The 27,650-nt window shown below is 50.4% G+C and overlaps 2 protein-coding genes across 6 annotated transcripts in view; one reads left to right on the plus strand and one right to left on the minus strand.

Annotated features, from left to right (window-relative positions):
- Positions 1–5,432, plus strand: part of LRIG2 (leucine rich repeats and immunoglobulin like domains 2) — a 45,821-nt gene extending 40,389 nt beyond the window's left edge. For all 5 annotated transcript variants that reach the window (XM_079762164.1, XM_079762166.1, XM_079762168.1 and 2 more), the window contains one exon: positions 457–5,432. In XM_079762164.1, the coding sequence (XP_079618290.1) occupies positions 457–683 (227 nt within the window). In that variant the 3' untranslated portion in view covers positions 684–5,432. The remainder of the gene's footprint in view (positions 1–456) is intronic.
- A 19,379-nt stretch (positions 5,433–24,811) lies between these two features.
- Positions 24,812–25,561, minus strand: LOC307093700 (histone H3.3A-like). Its single transcript, XM_079761997.1, has one exon. It carries the CDS (start codon positions 25,520–25,522, stop codon positions 25,112–25,114), a length of 411 nt encoding a protein of 136 aa, XP_079618123.1. The 5' UTR covers positions 25,523–25,561; the 3' UTR covers positions 24,812–25,111.
- Positions 25,562–27,650: the final 2,089 nt, after the last annotated feature.

Below are 27,650 nucleotides of genomic sequence, written 5' to 3' on the forward strand. Positions count from 1 at the left end.
TCATGTTCTCACAACTGTAAGTCTACTTTTGCCCCACCCTGTAATGGCTTCTTTGAATCTATTTTTATTATGATTCATGCAACTTCCATTACAGTGTGAGTACTATTAGTCCCTTAGTCTGTTTCCATGTGTCTAAAGAGTTTTATTTTCAAGTTTTGTAGCAGCAGAATCATTAACAAGAGGCAAAAGTAGGAGACATATCGCATGGATTCAACAAATAATTGGTTAAGTTTGTTGAGTAGAAAGGTTTGCAAGACCATAGTTCCAGTTTTCGTCTTATTTTTTTTTTTAGTTGTTGCTAAGAAGATGACAAGTATATATTTGATCTCAACATCCTTATACAGGAATACTGGGTATCTTTATTTCTTTGAGGATTTGGGTAAAAGAAAATTAAGTTTTAGGAAATTAATTTTGAACTTGTATTCGCCACTGACAATTCTTGTCTTTGATTCTCAGAAACATTGCAGCGGCCTCTGTGGAACATGAGCGGAGAACTAGGCCTGCCTCCTGCTCCCTTTTCCCAGCAGCCTGCCCCTGAGTCACCACAGCTCCATCAACGTGAGGGCCTGGCGGAGAGTGGTGCCGCTTGCTCCGCTTCCCCCACGCCCTGCCACAGGTTGCACGACCACGCTTTTGATTTTAGTAGGACTCGGAACATTCAAGAGGGAAGCGAGGGCACATGAAATATTCTAGGATGAAATCTGGGCAAAGACCCAAATTCGTTAATTTTGTATTTACTACCTCAGAGTTCAGAAGAAACCCCAAAGTCAGCATTTGCTTCACTCTTTGTCTACAATTACATTTGACCACTCCAAGGCGGGCTAGGCATTTGTTTGGGCTTTTACCTGACAAAGAAAAGATAATGGCTGGCCGCCCTGGGTACATGTAATAAGCAGTGTGCAGAGGGGCCGAGGAAGGTACAGGACAGGTGTGCTTCCTGAGGGCTCTGTGGGAATGTGCCCGGGAGCATTGCATATTAGGAAGAGTCTCATTGCTGCTTAACATGCTGATTGTCTCAACCCGCAGAATGATTCTGAGAAAACAGAGTCTATTTTGCCTTCCAAAGAACAAAAATAACTTTGGTCCTTGCTTGGACGTGTTCGGGGATTTGTCAGTGGTTTTAGCATATAGTTGAGAGCGGATTGGTGAGGCTTTGATATTCAAAGTCTTTGGCAAGTATCCCAGGCTTGACCAGTTGTTACCAGGTCAAGGAGTTTTGTATTCTTGTGAATCTTTTTTTTTTTTCCTTTGTGGGGGAGGGGATTCCTATCACCCTGGAATCTCATTGTAAATATATGTGCATTTATAAATAATTTTTTGTATTCATTGACCATAAGTGTTGGCTGCAATGTAAATATTTTTGATATGCCAAAATTGTATATGATATCTAGTTATAATGTTGACAGCAGCTTCTCAGACCACAGACAGATTTTGTATATCTTGGTTTAGTGATTTTAAAGACTGTTTAAAGTTTTAAAAATGTGTTTGTTAAGAAGTCTATGTATAGAGGCAAGTACCCAGTGATGGGGTGCACACAAACACAGTCTTGGTGTAATTAACCACTTACTTCGTACCTAAAGGTTCATACAGATACTCATTTGCCACCTGTTCGCAAGTGCCAGATACTATTCCCTGTCTAGGGTAAAAAGGCTCTTTGAAAACACTAGCAGTCCTGTCATTGCCATATGTACATAAATAAAGGAAAACTCATTTGGGGAATACCTTCTTTCAACAAAGGATTTAGTTGATGAGGAAACCAAAGATTGTTTCTTTTCTGTTTGTTTTTTTATAATGTCCCTTCTGCCAATGCACAGTGCATCTTAAGAAGGGAAAAGGCTTTTGGAAGTAGAAGGACATGCGGAAATGTTTACACTATAAAGCTTTGGAGTGGGCCTTGTTTTGTACAAGTGATTATTTAAGCCAAAAAGTTTTTCTGAATTTATGATAGCAAAAGCTTTTAAAAAAATTTTTTTTATGTAAACAAAGGACTTAACACTAATGGAATGGAATGGACTGAAGTTCTTTGTGCTTTCAGATTTCCTTACATAGGCAGGCAGGCGGTCAGACTCTGTCCTCTACATCTCGTAAGTGCTAGCTATGTACTACACAACCTGTCACTTCAGTGAAAATATCTAAGTCATTGTGCATTTCAAGGGTTCTAAACTCACATAATTTCTCAGCTTTTTGCTAGAATTTCATGCTTGTTTTCAATCCTAAATCTCCCATAGGCAGCAGCACCTCTTGAGCTGTTTCGTACCATCATGCCTTTCTCTTGTTCATTTTTAAACTATCAGCCTTTCTTCATTTTCACTTTGAACTTAAATATCTTTCCCCCACCACCCTTCAATTTGTGATCCCTCTTCCTGCTTACTAGGTTGTAGTATAATTTGTACTGACTTAGAATCAAGAGACCTGATTGCATTCCTCACTCTGCTACTTACTAGTTGTGTAATCAGGGGCCAGTCCCTTTACATCTCAGCCTGTTTTCTCATTTATGAAATGAGGGCGCTTTACTGATGCTCTAAAGCCCTTTCCAGCTGTAACATTCTATGAACCTGTGATCCCTCCAGGAACCAAGGAGGATTATGCTACTCTAATAAAAAGCTGCTTTCATGAGATGTTTGTTAAGGAGAACAAGACGCTGCTTACTCTGACTTGAGCCAGACTTATTTCCTCTATAGCAGGAGTTAACGGTATAAGCTACCCTCCTGGGAAGAAATATTCTGCTTCTGAACAGTGTCAGTAAACAAGGACACTGGGCTGCCTTGACAAGCACCAGTGCGCTCTGGCACGGCAGGTCTGAGCGCTGGCGTTGGAGGGTGTGCCACCGCTCATTTGTAACTAGTTTGTGACCTTTCTGCTGTGTTCAGAGTTATCCCAATGATGATAGTACTTTCTCATATTCTGAGAGACTTGGGTGAAAAAGGTGGAGGTAGAGCTAGACTTCAAGTGAGCATCGGCTGTCGTGTGTGAGGACAGAACAGGCTGGACCCGTGCCCTAGGAAACGTGGACCTGGGTGCTGCCGTGGTGTCGGCAGTGGCCATTCTCTACAGTGTCTGTCTCCTGATGGCCAGGGGTCTTGTCAACTCTCAGATATCCCTAGCTTGTCTACATAACTAAAAACTTACCTAAATACTACTCAGGAATTTGTTTAAATGTGAATAACCTACCCCTGGTCTTTAAAGAAAATAATGAATTTAATAAATTCTAATCTTAGGAGGAATCCCCGAAACTTCTCATTATTGCATCTGTTCTTGACCAAGCAGCATTTAGCTCTCTACTGTAACCCAGATTAGTGGCTCAGCAGTGTTTCTTTCCAGCATCGTAATGTCTGCCTGTTGCCAATTTAACCAGGGATGTGGCTGAGCCAGGCAAACGAAAATGCTAGGACCCAATTACCACTTCCTCTCAGGAGCGATGCATAAATTCTCTTCATTTGTTTGTACCCCTCAGACCGATTCTTCAAGCCTGCCTGGAAGAACTAACCTTTTCCTTGAACTCCATCCTTACTGGCACGGGCTCTACACCTAAGCCATTGGCTCTCTGTCCTCGGCAGCTTCTAAAGTGCTTTCCCTAGAATGCAAGGTACTCCGTGGATCCAGCCCACGTGCAGTTCCCTCCAGGTGCCATCTCAGAACGCTTAAAATGTGTGTTTCTCTGTAAGGTAACTTTCATGTTTAAAAACAGTTGCCTTCACATTACCCATTGGGAGATTGTAAAAGAAATACTAAGATGTTAAGCAACTTAGACTGAGCCATTTTCCTAAAAAAAAGGGAGATATGACAAAAGTCTTTAATTACTTAAAGGGTTGTCATATGAGATAAAGATGAGATTCACTTTTTTGATTCCAGAGGACCTGGATCATATTAGTGGGGCAACAGCTACAGGAGGTGCAGAATACACTTGCCAGTAATCTATGATAATAAAAGTGTAATATGCTAAATAGACCCGATAGCCGAACGACCTTCCGGACGAAGCCGGGGCTCCGAGGGCCAAGCCCCTTGCACGAATTTCGTGCATCAGGCCTCTAGTACTTTATAAGCTCACTTGCTAACCTGTTAGGTTTGTCTGACAATTGGAATAATCAGCCTTTGGGGGAAAAGTACACACGGAGGCTGAAATCATCTGCTAGTAACTTTGAGGAAATTTCTGGACAAGACGACTTTCATTTTATCATTGGAAATCTCCAGAAAAACCTTGCCCTTCAGAATCCTTTATATAAAGTAAATATAGAGCACTTAAGAATTTTTCTTAAACTAAAGAATTTTGTGTTTTGGCCTATTCTGTGTTAAAGGCTGAAAACATGAAAGCCTGGGCTTATTCTGAGGAAATCCATAATTAGTAATTAACATAGACAGCACTACCATAATAAAAAGTTTAAAGCCTATAATGTATTATATCCCTCCCTTTTACTCTTTATTTAATTTTGATCCCTATTTCTTCTTATCAGTGGCTCCATATAGAACGGGGTTGGAATTGTAGTGTTTAATTTTATACCCAGTATTTCACTCAAGTGTGTGGTGGCCTTTTCTAATCACTTGACTATCCACAGAAATACCAAGAGGATAATGGAGCTACAGAGGTAAATTTGCTGTCGTTTTATGCTACGTCTTCCATTTCCTATTTTACTTCTCGATGCAGATGACAGGTAATTGTGAAACAGCCGAGCTAAGGTTTTTGGCAGTCCGCCAGGAATGTTTCGTCTTTCTGTCACATGGTCTCTTTCCAGTTCAGTTTGGCAGATGTTCCCCCTCCTGCTCCTTCTAACTTTTTTGTTGGGAGTACAAGCTAAACCAACGCCAGTTAGCTTTCATTTTCTCTCTGGTTTGGACACTGCCTTGTTTGTTGCAAGAATAACAAGTTCTGAATGCAGAGATATATTACAAGCTGCTCTTATCAAAACAACACCTGAAAGCCCATGCATCCTCTGAAGGTTTTATGGGTACTAAAGGGTGTGTGTGTGTGTGTGTGTGTGTGTGTGTGTGTCTTTGAAGAGTAATATTTGGACCTATTCCCTCAAGGTTGTATTGTTTATCAGTCCTAATAATCTTCACCAATGGGTGGGGTGAAGGTGAAAAACAGGTGTAAGGAGTATAGTTATCAGCTGTAACTGTCTTGAAAGAGAAATTGGTCATCATGTGGTCAACTGCTCTTAGAATTTTTCTTAGCTACTTGAAGTGGCCTCTTGATCCATAGACTATTTCTATGTTCCCCCTATGCTTCCTCCACCCCCATCAGAGGATGTCAGTCTGAGCAGCCCTGGTACTAGATGTCCCTGAGGAGAGTTGTAAGCCAAGTTGTTCAGTGTGGCCCTTTCCTCGTATCTATTTATATTTTCTCACACATGAGAATGTATATTTTATAAAGCATGTGTTTGTCTACTTGTTTGTCTGTTGTAATATGTCTTCAATAAAGCTAAAATACATTATGATTTCCTGGTCTTTTCTTGCCTAAAGTACAGTATGAAATGGTGCATTATGCTTTATGATTCCTAAGCACAACTTCTTTCCCCTTACTTTGTCATTTAGTCTTTGTTACGGCTTGACTTGTGTGCCCCCACTAAGAAGAGAGAGTTTAGACCCCAGGCATACATTTGCACAGAGGACAGTGAGTAGACGGCCATCTGCAGGCCAGCAAGAGAGGCCTCGGAAAAACCTGCCGACATTGATCTTGGACTTCTAGCATCCAGAAATGTGAAAAAGGATCCTCCTGTTGTCTAAGCCCCCAGTCTGTGGTATTTTGTTATGGCAGCCTGAGCAAGCTAATACAATCCTCTGATAACCGAGCCAGGTTGGTAGTTTCCTTACACCCCAGGCTGTGTGATTTGCCTAAGGTCAGAGGCTCCAAAGCCCATGCTCTTTCGACCAACTCATAACTGTCTTCTGGCCCCAGCCAGAGCCTTTTATTCTGAAAAGCACTGCAGAGATGAACACGCTGCTGGTGTGCTTGCAGTTCGGACACTGCACAGCCCCAGCTGCACAGAAGTTGAAACGAAAGGCGGCCGCCGCACTGAAAGACGCTGCCCGGAAAGCAAGAAGCTAACGTGCGTCTACAGCATAACTGACTGGAGGGTGAGTGCATCTGGGAACACAGGAGCAAGGTGTTTGGAGCAAGTGCTTTTAAGCTCCTATTTTATTCTCTTCCAAGGAGAAACCAGGTTTTTAAATCAATAAGTATAATCCCACATGTGGAATCACTGGCTATTCTGAGTTATTTGGATCAAGCCGTCTAATTTTGTGTCCTTTTAAAATCCTCCATCAAGGCCAATGTGAATCCCTCTGTCTCAAATACAATAGGCGTGTGGTTGAGGTCGGCCGTGATGGAGCCTCGCTTGAATTATTTATTCTGGTCAAGCTCCAGAGACAAGTGCTCGGGTCTGTTCCAGGCAGAAACAGTGCAGAGCACTAGAATCCTCGTCAGACTGAGTTCCTGCTGCTGCCGGGCCCTGCTCTTGCGTGTAACGGGGAGTGAGTGCTTCAGGGGCCAGCCAGATGCGTTCTGACTGAGACGGCGCTCACAGCTAAGGTGCGAGTGCAGGGGGAGAACCTGACCTGTGGAGAAGTGCAGACTCACCGTAAATGGAAGATTTGGGGGAAGGCAGCATCCTGCTGGCACGAGTTGTGCCTCCTGGGCCCCACTCCTCCATAGGCACCAGCTCGCTCTCCTTTTGTAGTCGCCTGCCCCACCTGCCCAGTGTGTGCCAGTTCCCGTGGGTCCTTGAGAGCAAAAGCCCGTGGTTCCTAGGGAGGTAAGAAGTGAAGACTCCTGTCTGCCCGTTGAAGGTCTCTGGTCCATGTTCCTTCCTCTGCACAGCTTTCATGTGTTACTTTGCTCCCTCCAAGAAAGAGGCTTTTGAAAAGAGGAAGTCCATTTTACAGGGATGACTGGTTCATTTTGCCCAGAAATCCTTTCTTGCATCTAATTTAAGTCCTAGCAGATGCAAGACTTTTAGTGAAATGGTTACCGAGGGAGGTGGAAGAATGTGAGAATGTGTAGAATTTTTCCAGTAGCTCTAGAAGGCAGGGTGTGCCTTTTAGAATATCTTTGGCTTAGCAAACAAACCTGTTTTGTCCCCACTAAACACTCCTGAGTGTTTACTTCCTTATTGCTGCCCTTCTTTCCTACCCTTCCTCCTGACTGCCCCCCCCCCCCGAGTTTTGGCAGGAGATTCAAGAAACTAAACTCCCAGGTCCCCAACCTGTCCTCCGTGGTGGACCCCCCCCTTTCAGGTTGCCTGGCTGCAGTTTTGTGCCGGGACAGCCGGCTGGTGTCTGAGGGTTCCCTGTGCTCAGCCAGAATGGAATTTGAGTTTCCCTGGGCCCTCCCTGCACACACCGCACGGGGATTAAAGGGCAGTGGGTCAGAGCACTGCCTTTGAAACCGCTGGGCCCCACTCCTACCTGGACCTCTTAAGCCAGCTCTGTAGGAGCTTTGGGCCTCATTCTCCTCATCTGTAAAGTGGAAACACTCATGCCTACCTTACATGGTTGTTGAGAGGATTAGATGCGCTAATGCCTGCAGAGCACTAAGCGTAGTGCCCAGTTCAGCACCAGGTGACTTTTGGCTGCTATTGGCTATTGTTATGGGCACTTGGCATAGAGCCTTGCACTTTTCCTCCCCTGCTGTCCCCTGCCCTCCCCTCCCCTCCCCCTTCCCCTCCCTCCTCAGCACATCTCAAGACAGGAATGTCAGCAGTTTTCCCAAAGTCACTTTAGGAGTAGCCCTGGAGATTTTGTTCCTAGCTGGGCTTTATTTAGAAACAAGATACAATCTCCTGAAACTATGATTAAGTGAAAAGTGCCTTCAATTCAGCTCTGAGTCAGGGACAGGGATTCTGACCAGCTGCCACTCACTGACCATATGCTCTTGGTGTCCTCTGCTAAGAGAGTGTCTGCACTGTCATCAGAAGCTCGCCGAGGCCCTTCCAGCTCTGAGGTGCCCTGGCTTTTCCAGGCAGGGAGCCCCCAAACACTTGTGTGGGGTTTTACAGGGAACCCGAAGGAAAAGAGTGAAGCTAAGAAGCAAAGTCAGGGGAAATCTCTCCATTTGTGAAGTGCTGAGCCTCCCCAAATGTGTATTGTGTGAACTGACCTCCAGTGAGCATTGTTCCTGGTCCACAAATTCCACCATTACAGTGCAGTCCTAGTGATTGTGTGAGAATTCTTGCAGAAGGTTGCAGCAAACTGAATTGCTTTTCAGAATATTCTTTCCGTACTTCACATGTTGGCTTCATGCCAAGAGAGATGGTGGCGTTGGAAAACCGGAACCGGAACCCGAGACCAAATCCTGGCTGCTTTGCGCACGGAACAGTTACTCCGTTTCTTTAGACTCTGCCTCCTCTGCAAGACGGCAGTGATGCCGATGCTCCTGTCCCGATCGCCAGTGGAGCTGGTTCTCCTGGGGAGAAGCAAACACTTCGTTTCAGTAAATCTAACTCCTTTGGGAGTTGGGCAACGGGAATGGCAACTTCACGTGTCTGGGCCCTATGGCCAGTCAGTGGACTGCCCTTCATGCATAAGGAATGGCTGTAGCTTTTTAAAAAAATATTTTTATTGATTTTTAGAGAGGAAGGGAGAGGAAGAGAGAGATAGAAACATCAATGATGAGAGGGAATCATTGGTTGGCTGCCTCCTGCAGATGGGACCGAGCCTGCAACCTTGACTGGAATCGAACCCTTTAGTCTGCAGGCTGACGCTCTATCCACCGAGCCAAACCGGCTAAGGCCAGCTGCAGCTTTTTAATAGATCCAACCAGCACTCTAGTTTTCCCGAGGCTCCTCAGGGTTCCCTGTAAAGGGAGCCCCTTGTCTGAATTGCCATCGGTCTGAAGAGGGGCCAGCAGCTGCTTGCAGGCAAAGACTTGTCACCTCTGGTCACTCCCTGGGCACTGCACACAGCTGTGTGAGTGAGGATGCTGGGTGGGCAGTGAGAGCTTGGATATTTTATGGACCTTGTTTTCCAGTTGCACGTAACAATTCAATAAGCCTAGGAGGAGGAAGCTAAATTGCTGGTCTGGCAAAGGGTTGAACAGAAAAACCTAAAGTAAGAGGATGTATAAAAAAACCCCTCCTTGCTCAGTTTGGGAGCTTGGGAGCTTGGCTTATTCTTCTTGACGCGCTGCTACCATCTGGCTTGGATTTTCTTCAGGCGAAAAGAGCTCCATGCTGATTTGAATCATCGGCGTACCTTCGATGCCTTTGTAGAATCATCCCGGCTATTTCTAAATAAATGGCGCATGAAAATGTGTGTTCATGCTCAGCGTAGGGCAGCCAGTTCCAGAACTGTAAGCAGAATCTGTAAGCTCTTCCCCCAAAGGAGGCCTTATCCACAGAAAACCCCCTTTTCCCAAGCTGGCCAGGGCGTCTGAACTTTGGGGTACAGAGCGGATGGGTTGGGGTCTGAGCGGCAGGGCAAACGAGGGTTTTCTTGGCATGTTTGCTCTTTGGGTCTCGATTTTCAGTTTGTGAGAAGGTGCCCTTCTCACTCTGGTCCCTGGACGTGGGGGAAACCCTGCCCCCAAGGAGCTGAGACATTTCAGCTCTTACTGTCTGATCAGCACGCAGCGGGGAGGTGGTGAAAGGACTTCTGGGGTCCTCTTAGGGGGTCCTCTGCCATTTCCTTGCCGTTTAGTTCTTGGATAATCTTTTCCTCTCTGTTTCCACCTGCCAGGCAAATTGTAAAATACCCCCGCACCTTCGTTTGAGCTACAACTGGCCTCAAGGTGGCGCCTCAGCACAGAGAATGGCAGTGGCCGGCGTCACCGGGCCCACACTTCTTAGGGATCTCGTTATATAAGGGAATTCACGGGATTCTGGCTTCTCAATAGAGGGAAGACCTGGCCTTTGTCACGTCAATGGGACAATGGGAAGAGGTCAGGGGTCGGTGCGGGGCTGCACAAGCACTTCGTTCCAAGCAACTGAACACAGGTCCGGGTTCCTGCCACCGCCGAGCCCAGAGCAGCGTGGCCAGGGCAGCGAGGCGTGGGCTCCGCCTGCTGGGAGGGTGAGCCCAGAGCTTCGGGCTTTGTCCGGTCCAGGAGGCCTCGCCCAGGCTCACGGCCGGACTGAACGCTCAGCTTGGCCCTCTGCCTGCACAGGGTCTCCAGACACGGAGGACAGCTCCGTAAACCCTTCCCCTCCTCCCCACACACCCCATTCTCACCCTCGGCTGTTTACAAAGCACTTTCCCAGTGTGATCTCATTTGCTGCTCATCAACCCCCAGGGGAAGGAAGGGCAGGGTGGGGAGGAGGGACAGGGCGGGCTGCCCTCCCTGGCTTGCTCCTAGGGCACTGCATCCTAAAACCCGCTTTCCCCATCTGTCTGTCTTTACCGGCACACGGCGAGTTCCTTGGGGGCAGCTCTGGAATTCCAACTAGCAGTTTTAGGGCTTGGTACCTGGCGCTTGGCCGGGAGGGGCGCCCACAGTTGTTTAGTGAAGGAGTCAATAGTTACTGGTGAGAAAACGACGGAGGGACAGATGGGTCAGTCTTCTAGGACCAGCAACAATGCTGCAATAGGTACTAATGACCTCGTGGTTTTCCCGTCAAAGATACCGCTTGCGAGCACGGAGGAGGGACCGTGCAGACGCATCTCCACGTCGCACTCAAGCCTTGAAAACTGGTCAGGCCCTGGGCTCCGGTCTGCTGTGTCAGGGCGCTAGAGAGGTGTGTTTGGAGGAGTGGCTGGCCTGTATGGGGTTGGGGGGCAGGGGGGAGGTTGGCACTCCGAGCTTCCCATTTATAACCCTTCTATTTTATCTGATAGAAGTCTTGGGGTAAAAAAAGAACAACAAAAAAACTCCATCCAGGTATTAGTCAACCCACCCCACTCCAATCCATGATCTGTCTATGTTTGTTTGTTGTATATATTTCAGGTAGCTTAGGACTCTGCTGGGAGATTACATAGGTTCAAATCCCACCTCCACCACTTTTAGCTGCAGGCCTTGGGCAAGTCATTTTACCTCTCTTTTTAAAACATGTACAGAGAGGGAGAGAGAGAGAGAGAGAAACATCGATTTGTTGTTCCACTTATTTATGCATTTACTGGTTGCTTCTGGTATGTGCCCTGACCAGGGATCGAGCCCGCCACCTTGGACTATCAGGATGGTGCTCTAACCAACGGAGCTACCTGGCCAGGTCTCATTGAACCCCTTTGTGCCTCTGTTTCTCATCTTTTGAATGATGATAATAAAAGCATTTAACTCATAGCGTTATTGTGGGGACTTAGGGAGTTAATGTATATAAAACTAAATAGTCCTTGGCAATCAGCGGAGGCCAGGAAGTGTTCTGCCTCACCCTCTTTATAGTGTCCTGGATGGAGAACTGGTTTATGTTCACCCTATGGGGGCTTTTCATTATTTTGCAGAATTCCCTGGAATCCCTGCATTTTAGCTGCCTGGCTCTCTCCATTTTCCCCAAACTCAGTTTCAGCTCTTTTAAGACCCGAAGAAGAGAGGAAGCAACCGGAAATACAGTTTTCTGCTGATCAGAGCAGTGGCATTATCTTTGTTTAATAGACAACCTTCCCCGGCGGCTCCAGAGTTCAAGGGCTTTCTTCTCCACAGTAGGACTCACCACGTAGCACATCGCAGGTGTTTAATAAGTGCTTACGGCAGGCAGGCAGGAAGGCACTGTACAGAGGATAACATTAGCACAAACCCGTGCGTATGGACAAGGTCCTCATGGAATACGCACTTGTCCCCTAAGACCTACTGACTAAGCATGAAAATCACCAAGGAAATGTGATCAGCTTGGAGGGGGCGGAGGGGGTGGAGAGGGAAGAAACTGGAGCAGCCTGTTATCTGACGGAAGGTATCAGTCTATCCACTGCCCATGGTTCCATTGCACATGGTTCCATTGGCTCAGGCCAAGTTGAAATCCCTGCCGCTGCTGGGGACATCATGGGCTTCTCCAGTTGCTGTCTGCCCGGGAGATGCGTCTTCCTCGGGGTAGCTTGCCATTTATTTGGTAGCCTCAGATGCTCTTCTCTCTGGCTAAGTCAGCTCACCAGATACCTCTGTGCGTTTGGGTCAGAGAAACATGGGAAGTGGGCAGTGCGCTAGAACAATTCTTGGTAGAAGCTTTGCTGACCTTGGCAGTCTTATTCCGGTGCTTATGCCAAAGTAGACTTCTAATAGATCCTTACCCACAACCCAGATTCTCCCCCCCTGAAAGGCCTGGAGTAGATAGGATGTAACTAGAGACTCCTCTAGTTTAAGGTTCCATAAGGGAGCTGAAATCGAAACCCAACAGAGCTTTTCTAGTAAACACATTAGCTATTTAATCAACTAGGTCATTGATGGTAAGTAGGACTGTCTCACCTGGCACGCCGACTCTGATTGATGGATAATAGCTGCCTGGGGGAATTGTGTTGAGAAGGATCCTGAGTCTACATGATCACATCGGGGGCTAGCAGGGTCTGTCCCAGGTGCAGGGGAGGGAAACAGCCCCGGGAGGGGTAGGCATTTTCCTGCTTGAGCTGTTAATGAGGAGAGGAGGCTGTTTACTCGGAAGTGAGGAGCAGAGATGGCGGAATGGTTAACTATGCTCCTTTAAGTAAACCAAGATGGACCACATTGTACCAGCTCAGGAAGGAAGGCAAAGAGGAGTAAGGGTGGGGACAGAGTTCTGTTCTGGTTCCAAGTCTCTGTAGAACCTGACAGTTGTCCAGTCCGATGGAGAGAGAGCCGGCGCCAGAACCTCCGATGGTGGTTCCGAGTTGGAGCTCAAGACCTGGCCAGATCCCAAAACAGAGAATCAAGCCATTGGCAAGTAGACGGAAGAGCATAGAAAGTGTTTCCCAAACTCAGTTCCGTGCATGGAGGGGGAGTTTCGTGGTATTCAAGTTTGGGAAACCCCCTGTCAAAAAAAATTCAAGAAAGGTCATGGTAGCCCCAGGTGGCTCTTTGCCAGGAGGGTTATAGGAGAGAAACCACTTGGCTAGGCCGAGGATGCGGGATTCACGTGGGGTCCACGGCTGAAGGTTCACAGCCTCCTCCCGCCTACTGCAGGGCGCCTGCGCACAGCGGTGAACCCTGTCCCTTGCCTGCGGGCTTGTCTAAGTGTTATTTAGGGTTCCCACAGGCTCCCCTATGCGTTCTGGGAAGCCAACCTCCCCCTGAACTTCAGAGCTGGTCATGATTGGCGTAACCCCAACTCTCTTGCCACCCATTGGCTGGGGAGCTCGGGTGTGCACAGGTCAGCAGAGGGCACAGGTCCAGCCTCGTGCTCAGGGAGGGTGTGTGCATCAGTCAGGTTCTCAGCTGCAAAAACAGGCCACTTCTGGGTGATTCAGCCCTTCAGAGGTTTAATGAAAGGACACGGGGATTGCTGGGAGCAGGGCTGGCCCAAACCATTCCACAGGTCAGAGGTGACAGGAAAACCGCCCCCGCCACCAAGTTCTGGACGCAGGTGCTCTGGGCTGAATTCCCGCTGCTCCTGTGCAGGAGACACCACCACAACCACGGAGACCTGGGCTGCGTGTGCGGGAGAGGAGGGGCCGCGTCTCTGTACTTGTGTCCTGGCATCACCAACTCCTGAGTAAAAGCCCCATTTCCGTGCCAGGAGAGCAAAGTCTCTCTTCCCCCGTGGGGAGGTGGGGCTTATGATCAAACTTGTCCCAACAGAGGGAGAGCAAAATCTGGCTTCCACCTGGGGAAGGTGGAACTTATAATTTCAAACCTGTTCCAACAAAGGATGAGCATTCAAGGGAGCCAGAGTGACCACAAATATGACAGATGCCGACCACAGGTTTGCTCCCGTTTGAGAGAGGGAGGCACAGGGGGGTGTTGGTCGGGGCTGCGTATGAAGACTCTTCCTTATTCAGAAGAGAGACACAGGGCGAGACCCTTCGCCTGCTCCCTGGGGTGTGTGGATGCGGAGTTGGGAGAGCAGTGAATCATTTTGGCATGAGCCAAGCCAGGCTGATAGTGAGGTCACCGCACGGAGGCAAACAGCCAGGGAGGGGCAGAGAGAGCACAGAGCCAGGGCTCACGCCGATTCTGAAGCCGTCAGCCTCTGGATTTCTGGCCACCTGAGCCAGGGGGACGTGGGCTTCCTGTTGCTTGCAGCCAAATGCAGCCTCACCGAGGCAGTCGTGGTTCCAAACTACCAGAGACAGCGAAAGGCAAGGAAATGGCTGAGAAGACCTGGGTTCTAGCCCCATTTCTGCCACGTGCCTCTTGGCCAAAGCACTTCGTCTCTGAAACGCACATTTGCTTTTTTCAGAGTTGTTGTGGCATGAAATGAGGGTGCCAGAGCCCCGCGTAGACGGTTACAGAAAGTGCAAAGATTCTTCTGCTTCCCCACAGGCTCTTGTCATCCAGAGAGGCAGGGGCAAAAACACGGCACAGGAACAAACAAACAGCTGTTTTCTCAAAGGCTTTAACGTTCCGGGCGCCCATCGGGCCCAAGGTTTCATGTCGTCTCTGTGCTTGGCAGCCTGGTGGGAGGTGGTGGGAGGCAGGAAGGAAACGCTTTGAAGTGGAATTAGGTCAAAGCTGATCATTAAACAGCTTGTGGATTTGGGAGTTTGCTCTTCCTTTTCCCTGTCTTCTTAAAAAAAGCACAGTAGGCTCTCGTTCAACAGGGGAAGGAAGGAGGAGGCCAGATGGGCCAGATGTCTTACCTGCATCCTCTTCTAAGATCCACCCAGCAGGCCTGGGAGGTTGGGATGTTCGCCTCCATTGCTCAGATGGGGAGATGGGGAAGAAGACACAGACCAAACTCCCCACAATAGAAACCAAATCCCAGCCTGTCTTCACCACCTCCCCTTCCCAATGCCTCTTCCCTGCCAATCATCAACTTGCTCCTCCTCCTTTTTAATGTCCACAACATCTTGGTTACCCAGAGCAGTTCATCTCTACCCTCAGCTGGTGTGCTCCACTCAGCAAAACAAAGGCCAAGCATAAACCACCTTTTTGGTTCCCTGAGTGGATCTCTCTGGAGGTGGCACAGGAGATGGCTAATTAGACGTGAGGGTTAATTATACTTACCTTCCAAGCCTGTAGTGAGGATGAGCGGAGTTGGAATTCAGGCCCAGGTTTCCCGCCCTGGAGTTCCATATCTCTTCCCACAGCTATCTCAAGACAACAGAATGTTGTAGCATCTCAATGAATAGACACTCACCGAGCTGGAACCCTCAAGTTAACGTCATGATTACTTGTTGATTACATTCAACTTTTAGAAGCGACAAAAGGTTAGGAATATGAAAATAAAAACGCAATTTCCCGGGTATGTGCTGGGTCAGTACAAACTCAGGCCAGCAACGTCTTCTCTCGGCCTCTGTGGAGCCAGCCAGGGAGACTTGAATTCCGAGGGATGACCCTGGAGGCAGAGTCACATCCTCCATCATCCAAGAGCCATCTTACCATGTTCACTGACCTCTGCGAAGGAAGAACGGGGACGGGGATGTTTCGAAAATTATACGCAAGGTTTGGCATACGATGAGGCTTGTTTCCCAGCCTGACTTCCCACTTGTTAAGCCTTCTAGCAAGTTGGGGTTTCACTGTATCTGACCTCCCCCAAAAGGAAAGGAATAGGGGTGACGGAGCCGGTGAGGAGGGTCAGCAGAAGGGCCAGGAGTAGAGTGTGCATCCGTTTCCCAGGGCGCCCATAGCAAAGTACCACCCACGGGGTGCCTCCCAACAATAGACATGTGTCCTCTCCGTGCGGGAGGCTGAAATCCACATGGGAGTGTCATCAGGCCTCTGAGTTCCAGGGGCGGGTCCCTCCTGGCCTCCTCCTAGCTCTGGGGGTGCCAGCATCCTGGGTCTTCCTTGGCTGGCAGACACATCACTCCAACCTCCGCCTCCCACATCCCAGGGAGCCCCCGTGCGTCTTAATGTCGCTTATCGCTTCTCACAAGAACACGAGTCCTTGGTGCAGGGCCACCCAATCCAGTATGGCCTCATCTTAGCTAATCACATCTGCAGAGACCCTCTTCCCAAGTAAGGTCACAGTCACAGGTCGCAGGGGTTAGGGCTTCAACTTATTTGGGGGGTACACATTTCAACACACAACAGAGTGTCCCCCCCCCTAGCTTCAGAGTCTGCCCAGCAAGGGCATCCGCTGAAATGACTTCGTAATGGAGACACAGCTAACAGAGACCGGAGGGGGGAGGGTGTGGGAAGGTGAATATGTGGGCAGCAGCTTCCACATTCCCCCCGAAATGGAGGCATGGAGCCTTGAGCGCCACCTCAGTCCTCATCCCCATCCCTGGGGGAGGCAGATTTTCAAAGCTAACATTGAATGCGGTGCTCGTCTTAACCTGGCCCATCGCTTTGAAATAAATGTTGGCAGCCTGGCCCGTTCGTCATTTATAAGACACAGTTTCACGTGGTGGTTAGCACCCCCTCCCACGGTAGGTGCGCGGGTAATTCATCCCAGTTTTTAAGGGCCATCTCCCAGAATCCTGCTCAGATTTACTGACAAACAACAGTTCCGAAAGACTGCGTCCGCGGCTGACTGCGGCCCGGCAGGGAGAGTGGCTCTGGCATTGATTTGTGACCTCCCAGCGGGACCTCAGGGGTGGAGGCCCACGGGCCTGATGCCCTCTTAGATTAATATTTAATAGGGTGACCGCCCCCACGCCGCCTGCCAGCCCGGATCAGTGCCCCAGGCCACGGCTCCGCCTTGCTGTGCACGAGGGCCGAACGGAAGACTTGGCAACATTTTAATTAACGGAAGATAAACATGCATGGGGAGCGCGAGTCCATCAGCGGACACCGCCGCCCGGAGAGAAAAGGCCTCGCTAATCACACGCCCCAGCAGGTGACGGGCCGGCAGACTGGCAGCGTCCGTTTGCTCCCAAATGAAAAAACATATTTTCAAAACAAATACGCGCGGGGCCTCTGTTTGTCGTGTCGTTTCTCCTGAAAGGCAGGAAAGCCGGGGTGTTAATAAAAAACTGTTTTCCACATTTCAGCCCAGGAAAGCTGGACACGCAAGGGCAGCAAAACAGGCCGGCGTGGCCCCCTCCCTTGGAGGCGAGACGCTGGGGAGCCGAGCCGAGGGGGCCGGGAGCTGAGGGCCCGTCCAGGGAACAGGTACAAGGCACACAGTCAGCCCGGGCGGGATCCCGAATGTGGACCGTCCGGGGAGGCAGACATATGCTCGTTGCTCGGCATCAAGCAGTCAGCGAGGCTTGACCTCACACTGCGTCTGCGATTCACCAGCCGAGGTTTGGACTGCGAGGCCTGGAGCTCCCGTTTACCATAATCCAGAAGGGAGACCTTATACAGCCTGGCGGAGAGTGGGTACTTCATCCTCTCGTTCATTCATCACTGACCTTGCAGGTCGGGAGACACCAGGGAGGGCATGCCCCAGTCTCTGTCCTCATGCAGCTTTTGTGTTAGAGTTGGGGGAGGTGAAGGAGAAACGCTCAAGAAAAGACCGGGTGGCAGCCAAGTGCAGGGACCTGAGTGGTGAGGGAGAGCTGGCGCTGGGAAGACCTGGAGAGCATTCCAGGGAGCGGCCAGCGCAGAGGCTCTGAGGGAGGCGGGAGCGTGGTCAGCTGGCGGGATGGAGACAAGGCCGGCGGGGCTGGCGCTCAGGGAGACGGGCGGTGAGCAGCAGAAGAAACGGATGGCCAGGGGAAGGAGATGGGATTGTATTCCAAGTGCAATTATGTATAGAACCCTGTCATTCTCACTAGATTACAAGCTTCAGAAGGGCAGAGCCTCTATCTGTCTTGTTCATTCAATACCTGGTTTGCATTCCAGGGCATGTACTGTCTTTTCATCATCATTATTATTGCTATTATTCAGCCCCTTTGTATTAGATGTACAAAGGGGTATGCAAGATTCCTCCCCCCCAGCTAGGTTGTAAGCGGCTTCATGATTGAGCCTGGTCCTTTTCTTCAGATCCTTTAGACTCTAAACTCTAAAGTTTAGAGTGTGTTGGGCCAGTTGCCAAGGTGACCTCCAGCGACCTTTGCTTCCTTGGGTGGCCCCTTGCCCACTAAATCAGGGCTGGCCGTGTGACCAGGACAATAAGGTAGGAGGCACAGTGTAGGGCATTCAAGGCTAAGTCCTGAAGTCATCGTGGCGTCTGGCTTGGTCTCTTGGGTTTCTTGCTCTGGGGGAGGGCATCTGCCAGGGTGGCACTGAGCAGCAACATGGAGAGGACCCCACGGAGAGGAACTGAGTGCCCGGTCAAGAGCCCGCCATGTGAGTGGCCACCTGGAGGTGGATCCCCAGCCGAGCCTTCGGATGAGTCTAGTCCCAGCTGACATATGACTGCAACCCCAGGAGAGATGCTGGGCCAGAACCGCCCAGCCCAGTCCTTCCCAAATTCCCAACCACAGGAGCCGTGAGAGGTAGTAAGTGATTGTTTACTTAGGCCTTTAGGTTTTGGGTGGTTTGTTAGGTAACCGGAAGGCATCCTGTGAGGTCACGCCCGCAGCCGTGGGTGAAGCACAGCTATGAGGAAGTGCCAAAGGGAGCCCTTGTCAGGTGGGACAGAGGTCAGGGGGCACCTGAGGCGAGGGCTGGCCTAGCGCTGTGCCTCTGGGGCAGGGGTGGGGAACCTTTTCTCTGCCAAGAGCCATTTGGATACTTATAATATCATTCGCGGGCCATGCACAATTATCAGCTTACACATTAGCCTGCTATCGTTTTTCAAACATTTAACTCACCCCTAACGCCTTGGCAGGGCCAGACCCAATGATTTCTCGGGCCTTGTACCGGCCGGTGTTCCCTACCCCTGCTCTAGGGCATCTAAGATCAGGTGGGGACGAAGAGACCTTCAATGCGACCATTTAAGTAAGATTAAATGTGGAGGGCAGGGTTTAATATCCGTCTCCAGGGGATCCAACCCAAACCCTGCAAGAATCTCTATCACCCGTGTGGCTTCCCCAAGTGTGTGGCTTTGTGATCCTGGTCCAGTGTCAGGGAGAAAAGGCCCTGAATGTGTAGGGTACCCGGTAACAGAAGTGGGGAGAGATGCTGTCCCACTCCAAGCTCCCTGGAAGCAAGTCTGGACCGAGAGCCCCACTGGACTGACTCGGGCCCGGGGCCTGAGCGCACCAAGTGCATTGTGCACGCGTGTTGCACTAAGTGAGACCATTTCAGTCATTTCCTGGGGCTGAGGCACAGCCGTCCCCCAAATCCGCCCTCTTCCTGAGACTCCGGGCTTTGGTCCGAGCCGGCACCTCACCGGTGAACGTGCCGCGTCTCAGTGAGCTGTGGGAGGCACGCGCCGGCACGTTATTTATCCTCCAACACCCCCTCCGGACACTCCCTGCCTGGCTACTCATTTCTGTAATTAATTGGTGCCGTTCAATTGAGGTCTAAGTTCTCATTTCAAAATAAATCTGACCTGGAACTCTCAGGTGTGAGAGGGAGCTGAGCCCTGCCCCCCTCACTCCCCCTTGTCACCCTCACCCGAGTGTCCCTGAGGTCCTTCCCTTATGCTAGCCTGCAAACCGCAGATGCAGGGCACTCTGGAGTCCGCCTCACAGTTTTATAGCAGCGTGTCGTCGCCAGTGGTTATTCGTGCCGCCGTTTTCTTCCACGACTGCAAATACGTGGATGAACCTTCCTCCAGTAGCGCCTGGTCATACACTGCCCGTGCGTAGCACCCTGCTTCCCAGGAGCTAAAGTCAGACTGTTTTCTCGGCGTTGTCTCTGCTCCTGGACACTAACCCCCTCTCCAGGCCCTGCGTTTGCACCTCCTCCTCCCCAGATCTGCCAGGCACTGCAGAGACCCCACTTTTTGTGAGACAACAGCCCCAGTTCCAGCCTAAGGTGTGACACCACCCAGACCAGCTGCTGGCCTGCAAAGTCACTGCGGATCTCGAGTCACAGGGACAGGAGGGTGGCCGGGGACCCGAGGGGTGGCCTCGTTCAAGCCCTTATTTCACAGACGAAGCCTGAGAACCGAGCAACTTGCCCAAGGTTAGCGCCCAAGTCACAAGGGGCGTCCAGTCCCCCAGGCTGGGTTGGATACGCTGGTTGCTACTTAAAAAAACACACAAAAAACCAAATTTTTTTTTTTTTTAATGAGTTTGAGTGAAACTGACAACACTGTTGGGAAGCAAGATCTCAAATCCGAAGGCAGAGGCTGTGTGTGTGTGTCTTTGAGTCCCCTGGACACAGTAGGTGTTCAGTTAGTCTCTGTGGTGGTGCTGATGGACCGGTGGTTGAAGACTTTTCTTCATTGTTGAGGTTAAGCGGAAGCCAGTGCGGAAAATGAAGGGCTGAGGGAGGCAGCTTCGGAAGAACACTTTCGTTACCCAAAATACAAGCGCCGGGGGCTGCCCCCGCCAGACCCAGCCTCCGGAGGGCGCTCGAGAAAGAAGGGCCAAGAATGGTTAGTAAAATCAGGATCATATGAGGATTAGGAAAACACGTAAAACACCCAGTACAGCCAGGCACCCAATAAATGGTTGTATTTTTTTTTTTTTTGTAACACATCACTCTTATTTCTTCCATTTTAGAGTGAAAAACTTCCAACGCACAGCAAATTAGAAAGATTTTTACAACGAACACCTGTCTACTAACCACCTAGGTTCTATCTCCCATTAAGGCCTTACTTACCAAAATCGCTCTTCCATGTACCTCTCCATCTCTCTATCCCTTTATCCATCCGCGAATCTGTTTCGTTTTAGCGACGCACTTCAGAGTAAATCGTAGACAGCAGAACCCCTTCTCCTAAAGACTTCAGCACGCACATCATTAACCGGAGTTCAATATTTGTTTAGTTTTTCCATCCGATGTAAAATTTAGATACAATAAAATGCACGCGTCTGAGAGCGTGCGCTTGCTGCGTTTTGACAAGTGCAAACACCCGTGTAATCCAAACCCCCACCAAGGTACACAGACCGTTTCCCTCACCCCAGGAAGTCCCCTCCCGCTCCCCTTCCACCGAGGTAACCCCCGTGGAGATTTCCCCCACTCCAGCTTACCGAGTGCAGGACGTCATAGACATGGAGCCACTCGTACGTACTCCTTTACGTCGTAAGGCTCCTTCCACTCAGCAGGATGTTTTGGAAACTCACCCATGATGTTATGTCCATCAGGGGTCCATCCTTTTTTATTATTATTGCTGAAGAGTATTCCTCTGTACGAATAGACCTCCGTTGGTTTATCGTTGTCCTGCTGCTGACCGTTCTCCCCATAGAGGGGCGCTTTTCATATGGCACCGCGCAAAGTCTCCTTGTGCAGCACGGTGCGTGCAACTAGGAATCTGCCCATGGCCAGCCACGTGCCCAGCAGTGCTACAAAGACAGGCCTAGGGTTTCACTAAGCATGTAGTAGAGCTTGTGTTTTTATTGAGGTACCGTTGACACGGAGCATCACATTCGTTTCTGTTGTACGACGTCAGGATCCAGTACCGGTATATACTGGGAAATGATCGCCACAGGCCGTCTGCCGTGCATGGCCACGGGATTTTTTCCCCTCATAAGGAGGTCATTTAAGATGTACTCGCTCAGCAGTTTTCAAACCTGCAATACAGTATTATTAACGGTTGTCCCCACGCTGCACACGGTATCCTCATAACTTATTTATTTTATAACTGGAAGCTGGGAACTTTCAACTCCCTTCATCCTTTTGCCCATCCTCCACCCCCGCCCACGGCAACCACCGGTCTGCTGTCGACCTTAAAAATGAAATAACAGCCCTGACCGGTTTGGCTCAGTGGATAGAGCGTCGGCCTGCGGACTGAAGGGTCCCGGGTTCGATTCCGGTCAAGGGCATGTACCTTGGTTACGGGCACAACATCCCCAATAGGGGGTGTGCAGGAGGCAGCTGATGGATGTTTCTCTCTCGTCGATGTTTCTAGCTCTCTGTCCCTCTCCCTTCCTCTCTGTAAAAGTATCAATAAAATCTATTTAAAAAAAAAAAAAAAAGAAATAACAGAGACTTTAGCTTAGCCAAACTGAGTTTATCCAGGTAGAGCAGAGGAATTGCAATACGGGACAAGCCAGCTATGGCAAACCTTAGACAAGTCCGGGAGACAAAGCGGAGGCCAGATTTTATTAGGTCTTAGGAGAAGATTGGGGGAAGCTGTGGCGGAGTTTCCTGGGCGGTGAGCAGGCGGCTGCTGGGTGCAGGGCGGGAAGGAGAGCCTCAGGATGCCGGGGTCTGTGCGCTTCGGTGAGTGAGACTCCTCGTCGCCCCCCGACTCTTCGGATTCAGGCGTCCTTTGTTCATTCCCACTGTTGTCTGTGTCTGCGAGCTTGCTTGTGTTTTGTGGTTGCTGCTATTTTTAGATTTCACATCTACGTGAGACCATATGGTATTGGTCTTCCTCCGATTTATTTCACTTAGCACGATGCCTTCGGGGTCTGTCCGTGTTGTCGTAAATGGCAAGGTTTCATTTGTGTTTATGGCTCCATAATACTTCGTTGCGTGTTTGTATCACAATTTCTTGACGCAGGCATCCGTCGGCGGACACTCGGGTTGTTCTCATGCCTCGGCTGCTGTAAATAGGGCGGCAACGAACACGGGGGTGCATATGGGTTTTCGAGATAGTGTTGCCGTTTTCTTTGGAAAAGTACCCCGCAGTGGAATTGCTGGGTCCTACGGTGGTTTTATTTTTAATGTCTCGAGAAGCCTCCATCCTGTTTTCTGGAATGGCTGCACCGATTTCCATTCCCACCAACAGGGCACGAGGGCTTCCTTCTCCCCACGGCCTCTCCAACACCTGTTATCGCTTGTCTTTTGATTTGCATGCCCTGATGATTAACGAGGTACACCTGTTGGCCATTTGCATGTCTTCCGTGGAGAAATGTTCTTTTCAGATCTCCTCCCCCCTCTTAAACTTGGATGGTTTGCTGTTGAGTCGTATGGGTTCTTCGTATATTTTTGGATACTAGCCCCTTATCAGATAGATAGATGGTGTGCAAATATTTCCTCCCATTCAGGAGGCTGCTTTTTATTTTGTTGATACTTCCCTGTGGAGAAGCTTTTCAGTTTGATGTAGTTCCACTTGTTTAATTTTGCATTTTTGGTGTCAAATCCAAAACTCACTGCCAAGACAGATGTTAAGGAGCTTATCACTGACGCTTCCTTCTAGGAGCCATATGCTCTCAGGTCTTACACGTAAGTCTTTAATCCACCCAGAGTTGATGTCTGTGCCTGCTGGCACGGAGGGGCCCGGTTTCATTGTTTTGCGTGGGGCTGTCCCGTCTTCCCAGCGCCATTTATGGTAGGGATGGTCCTTTCCCCGTTGTATATTCCTGGCTCTTTTGTTGCAAATTAATTGACCATCTATGTGTGGGTTTCCGCAATTAATTGTTGTTGTTGCTCATCCTCACCTGGGGATTTTCCCATTGAGTTTTAGAGAGACTGGGAGGAGGGAAGGCCGGGGCGAGTCAGAGAGAGAGAGAAACATCAATGTGAGAGAGACACATCGACTGGTTGCCTCCCACATGCACCCTGCAGGAGAGGGAATCAAGATCCATGCCTTTGACCGGAATCGAACCTGGGACCCTTCAGTCCATGGGCCGATGCTCTATCCACTGAGCCAAACCGGCTAGGACTGCAATGAATTTTTAATAAATGCCAGTTATCTCCCTTAGCTCCTTATGGTGGTGTTTCCTCAACAATATCAACCACCACAAAACTCCCCTGCCAGGGGGTTGGCACCTCTGAGGTAGGAAAGGCCTGGGCGGGTGGGAGGCCATGCTCACCGGGGCCTTGGGCCAGAGCTTTCCTGGTTCCCGTCAGCACAGCGATGGAGCGTCATTTTGATGGAAGATTCGATTTTAATCCCCTCCCGGGAGATCCCTCACCCTCTTATTCTCATTCAGGGCATCCCCCCGGCTTCCTCCACCATGAAATGAGTTGGAACCAATTAAGAGCCTTCTGCTTGCTCATCAGGGATATTTATGACTGTGGGGATCTTCGCGATGCGTGGCGAGGACTCGGGTCAGCGAGGAGACGAGCTCTCGCCGTCCTTGTAAATGGGCTTTGTCTCCTGCTTGTTGTTGCCAAGGTTGTAAAAAGGAAGCGTGCTCGCTGCGTGGAGTTTAAGGTGGCTTCCCCGCCCCTCCCCATCTACCCTCTGCTGTAGATTAATCGGCGATAAACGCTTTTTTATGACTGACCTCCGTGCCTGGAATGAAGGAGACAGCTTTTGGTTTTGTGGACACTTCGGAACCGTTGCCTCCTCCTCCTGAGCCTGCCCTCGATGCCCCGTGAGGCTGGAGCTGTGGCACTAGGGCAGTGGTCGGCAAACCGCGGCTCGCGAGCCACATGCGGCTCTTTGGCCCCTTGAGTGTGGCTCTTCCACAAAATACCACGTGCGGGCGCGCACTACAGTGCGATTGAAACTTGGTGGCCCATGCGCAGAAGTCGGTTTTCGGCCTGGGCGAGTCTATTTTGAAGAAGTGGCGTTAGAACACTCAAGGGGCCAAAGAGCCGCATGTGGCTCGCGAACCGCGGTTTGCCGACCACGGCACTAGGGGAAGGCGTGGGAAGCAATGAAGACATTCTGCCTTCTGCAAGAGGCTCAGGAGGGCCTGGGACCCCCCCACCCGCCTCTGCATGGACGCGAAAGGGTCAGAGCTAGTTCACATTTTGGGTGAAATTGACAGGAAAGCGGCCTCTCCCCCTCCCCCCTCCCTGCGTACCAGTCTGAGGCCTCCCCAGGGTCCCGTGCTCTCCCATCAGACCGGGCTTGGCTCTGCCTTCCAACACCCCATCGCCGACGGCTCTTCTAGCGCTGCCCGGCACGGTTTCTGCCTCTCCTGTGGCATTCAGACTCAGTCAGAAAAACAACCCAAAGGACTGATGGCACATGTATGTGAGTAGGCACGTTTATGGAATGCTCCTATGCCAAGCCACCCTTTCTTTTTTTCCCCAGAAAAATTTAACAGGTTTATTTATATTGTTATAAAGTTGAACTGCTGAGACTTGTTCACTGAAACATTTGACTTGCATTAGTGCTTTATGTCCCCGCATTTATATTAAAAAAATTCACACACAAATGAAAATGGAAAAACTGCCAATACCTGATTTCTGTCCCCTATTTTCAACTTGCAATCATATACTTAGGTACCTTTTGATCCCATGGGGAAAAAAAAACACCTAACATTCAGAACTACCAATAACAGGAAGAAGAGACATTTTTTAAAAGAATGAAATGTTTTCCATCATAGTGGATTCTTAAGCACGTTCTCCACGTATGCGGCGTGCTAGCTGGGTGTCTGTTGGCATAATTGTTACACGTTGGGCGTGGAGAGCGCACAGGTTGGTGTCTTCCAAAAGGCCAACCAGACAGGCCTCACTTGCCTCCTGCAAAGCACCAATCGCTGCACTTTGGAAGCGCAGGTCTGCTTTGAAGTCCTGAGCAATTTCTCGCACCAGACGCTGGAAGGGAAGTTTGTGAATCAGAAGTTCAGTGGACTTCTGATAACGTCTACTTTCACGAAGAGCCACGGTACCGGGCCTGTAACGATGAGGTCTCTTCACCCCTCCAGTGGAGGGCGCACTCTTTCGAGCGGCTTTGGTAGCCAGCTGCTTCCTCGGGGCTTTGCCCCCGGTCGATTTGCGGGCAGTCTGCTTGGTACGAGCCATGGTACAGAGACCTCTTTACTTACCCCCTTCTCCTTCGGCTGGAGCTCGGCGAGCTGGAGGCGGCCAAGCCACCCTTTCTTGTCACCACCCTTCCCCTCCCCTCCCTTCCCTTCCCTTCCCTTCCCTTCCCTTCCCTTCCCTTCCCTTCCCTCCCCTCCCTTCCCTTCCCTTCCCTTCCCTTCCCTTCCCTTCCTTCCCTCCCCTCCCCTCCCCTCCCCTCCCCTCCCCTCCCCTCCCCTCCCCTCCCCTCCCTCCCTCCCCTCCCCTCCCTCCCCTCCCCTCCCCTCCCCTCCCCTCCCCTCCCCTCCCCTCCCCTCCCCTTCCCTTCCCTTCCCTTCCCTTCTGAAATTCTTTTTTTTTTTGAAGATGCAATTTTATTTCCATTCAAGCTCTGAGGCCTGCTGAATTATTTACATATTCTTGACTTTAATTTTTTCTTAAAAAAAAATTACAGTTTGCATTCAGCGTTATGCTGTATCAGTTTCATGTGTACAGCATGGTGGCGAGACAAGCATTCTTTCCAGAGGGAGATTGTTGCGAGCTGCGCTCTCGCCTGCGCCTCCCCGCTCCCCGGCAGTGTGGCCGCCCTCTTCGCGGCCCGGGAGGGTCAGGGCACCGCAGACCTCCCAGCGGGCACCGGAGCCTCTGCTCAGTTCTGCCTCCTGGTCCCACTGGCCGTTCCCTCCCTGTGGGTTCCCTGACTCAGCGTCATCGCCATCCGCCGCGGGGTGTTCACTCCTCAGAGCGGTGTCTTGGGACCCGTGGCACCTTCCCCACCTGTCAGCTCTGCCCGTGGGTCTGGCTCTCACCGCCTCTCATCCTCAGCCCACACTCCGACGTGGCCTCTCGATGCCCCTTCCTGAGCTACCTTACCCCTAACCCACCTTATCCTCCCCCACGGAAAGGGGGCTAACGCACGGGCTCTGCCCGCCAGGCGTTGATAATTTCCGCAGACACACACACACGCAGATTTTGAAATGTCCTGTGACAAGCTCTGAGCGTCAATTAATATTGAAGGCGGTGATATGATGAGACATAACACACGACAGAATGTTCAATGAATGGTGCTACCGAGACCTCCTGCTTGCTCGCCAGTGCTATTTTTGACTCTGGGAATACTTATGATGCATGGAGAGGCTGTTGTCTGTGTTGCCCAGGGAAGGTCTGGTTGGATGTGGCCCAGCAAGAATGAGGGGCAGAAAGGGGCGTCTATTCCAGACGGAAAGAACAGGGGCGCCTGGCTGGCGTGGCTCAGTGGTTGACGGTCAACCTATGAACCAAGAGGTCAGGGTTCGATTCCCGGTCAGGGCACATGCCTGGATTGTGGGCTCGATCCCCAGTGTGGGTCCTGCAGGAGGCAGCTGATCAATGATTCTCTCTCATCACTGATGTCTCTTTCTCTCTCTCTCTCCCTTCCTCTCTGAAATCAATAAAAATATATATGCAAAAAAAGAGAAAAAAAGAACAAAAAAAGAAGAACCGGGAAGCAGGAGCATTCCGGGACATTTCCCAGCCTGCCTTCAACCACACAGCAGGCCCCGGTGCTTCTTGACCTGAGGTGGCGTCGCTGCCTGGGGAGACTTTGGAGGCTTTTCCTCTCTGATTGTCACAGTGACTGAGGGGTGCTATTAGCACGTGGCACCTGGAATGGGAAGTGATAAATGTCTTGCAGTCAGTGGGTTCGTCTGGTGCAAAGCATTGTCCCGACAGTAGCACCGGGGATGAGAAGCACCCCTCTTGCCACCTCCACCCTCCCGACAGGAAACTGAGAAAAAAAAAGGATTCCACTTCCCCACCCTCGCCTGGGCTCGCCTTTGCCAAGTTGACCAGTCAAGGCCGCACGCAGTGAACGGACCTGCCCTAGTGCTGTGCCCACGGGCGCCCCGCAGCCACTCAGCACACGCCCGGGGCACCTGCCCGCGGGGAGGAAGGAGGGGACGCTCAGCTGGGGTGAGCTTGCTCACAATTTTGCAGGCGGAACATCTAGACAGCAGCCTGTTTGCATTTTAGCATAAACTGACGTGTATCCTCCGATAAAAACAAGTCAGTGTTTGCTTTGAATTTCACGTGAAGTCAGCGGCCGCAAACCTGTCAAGGCTCAGGGCGGCTGAAGGCAGTCACGGGGCCC

Source organism: Cnephaeus nilssonii (genome assembly GCF_951640355.1).
Source record: "Cnephaeus nilssonii genome assembly, chromosome: 21".
Lineage (NCBI taxonomy): Eukaryota > Metazoa > Chordata > Mammalia > Chiroptera > Vespertilionidae > Cnephaeus > Cnephaeus nilssonii.

Excerpts from the sequence above, each read along its gene's own strand:
- LOC307093700 (XM_079761997.1), bottom strand. The coding sequence starts at position 25,522 with ATGGCTCGTACCAAGCAGACTGCCCGCAAATCGACCGGGGGCAAAGCC.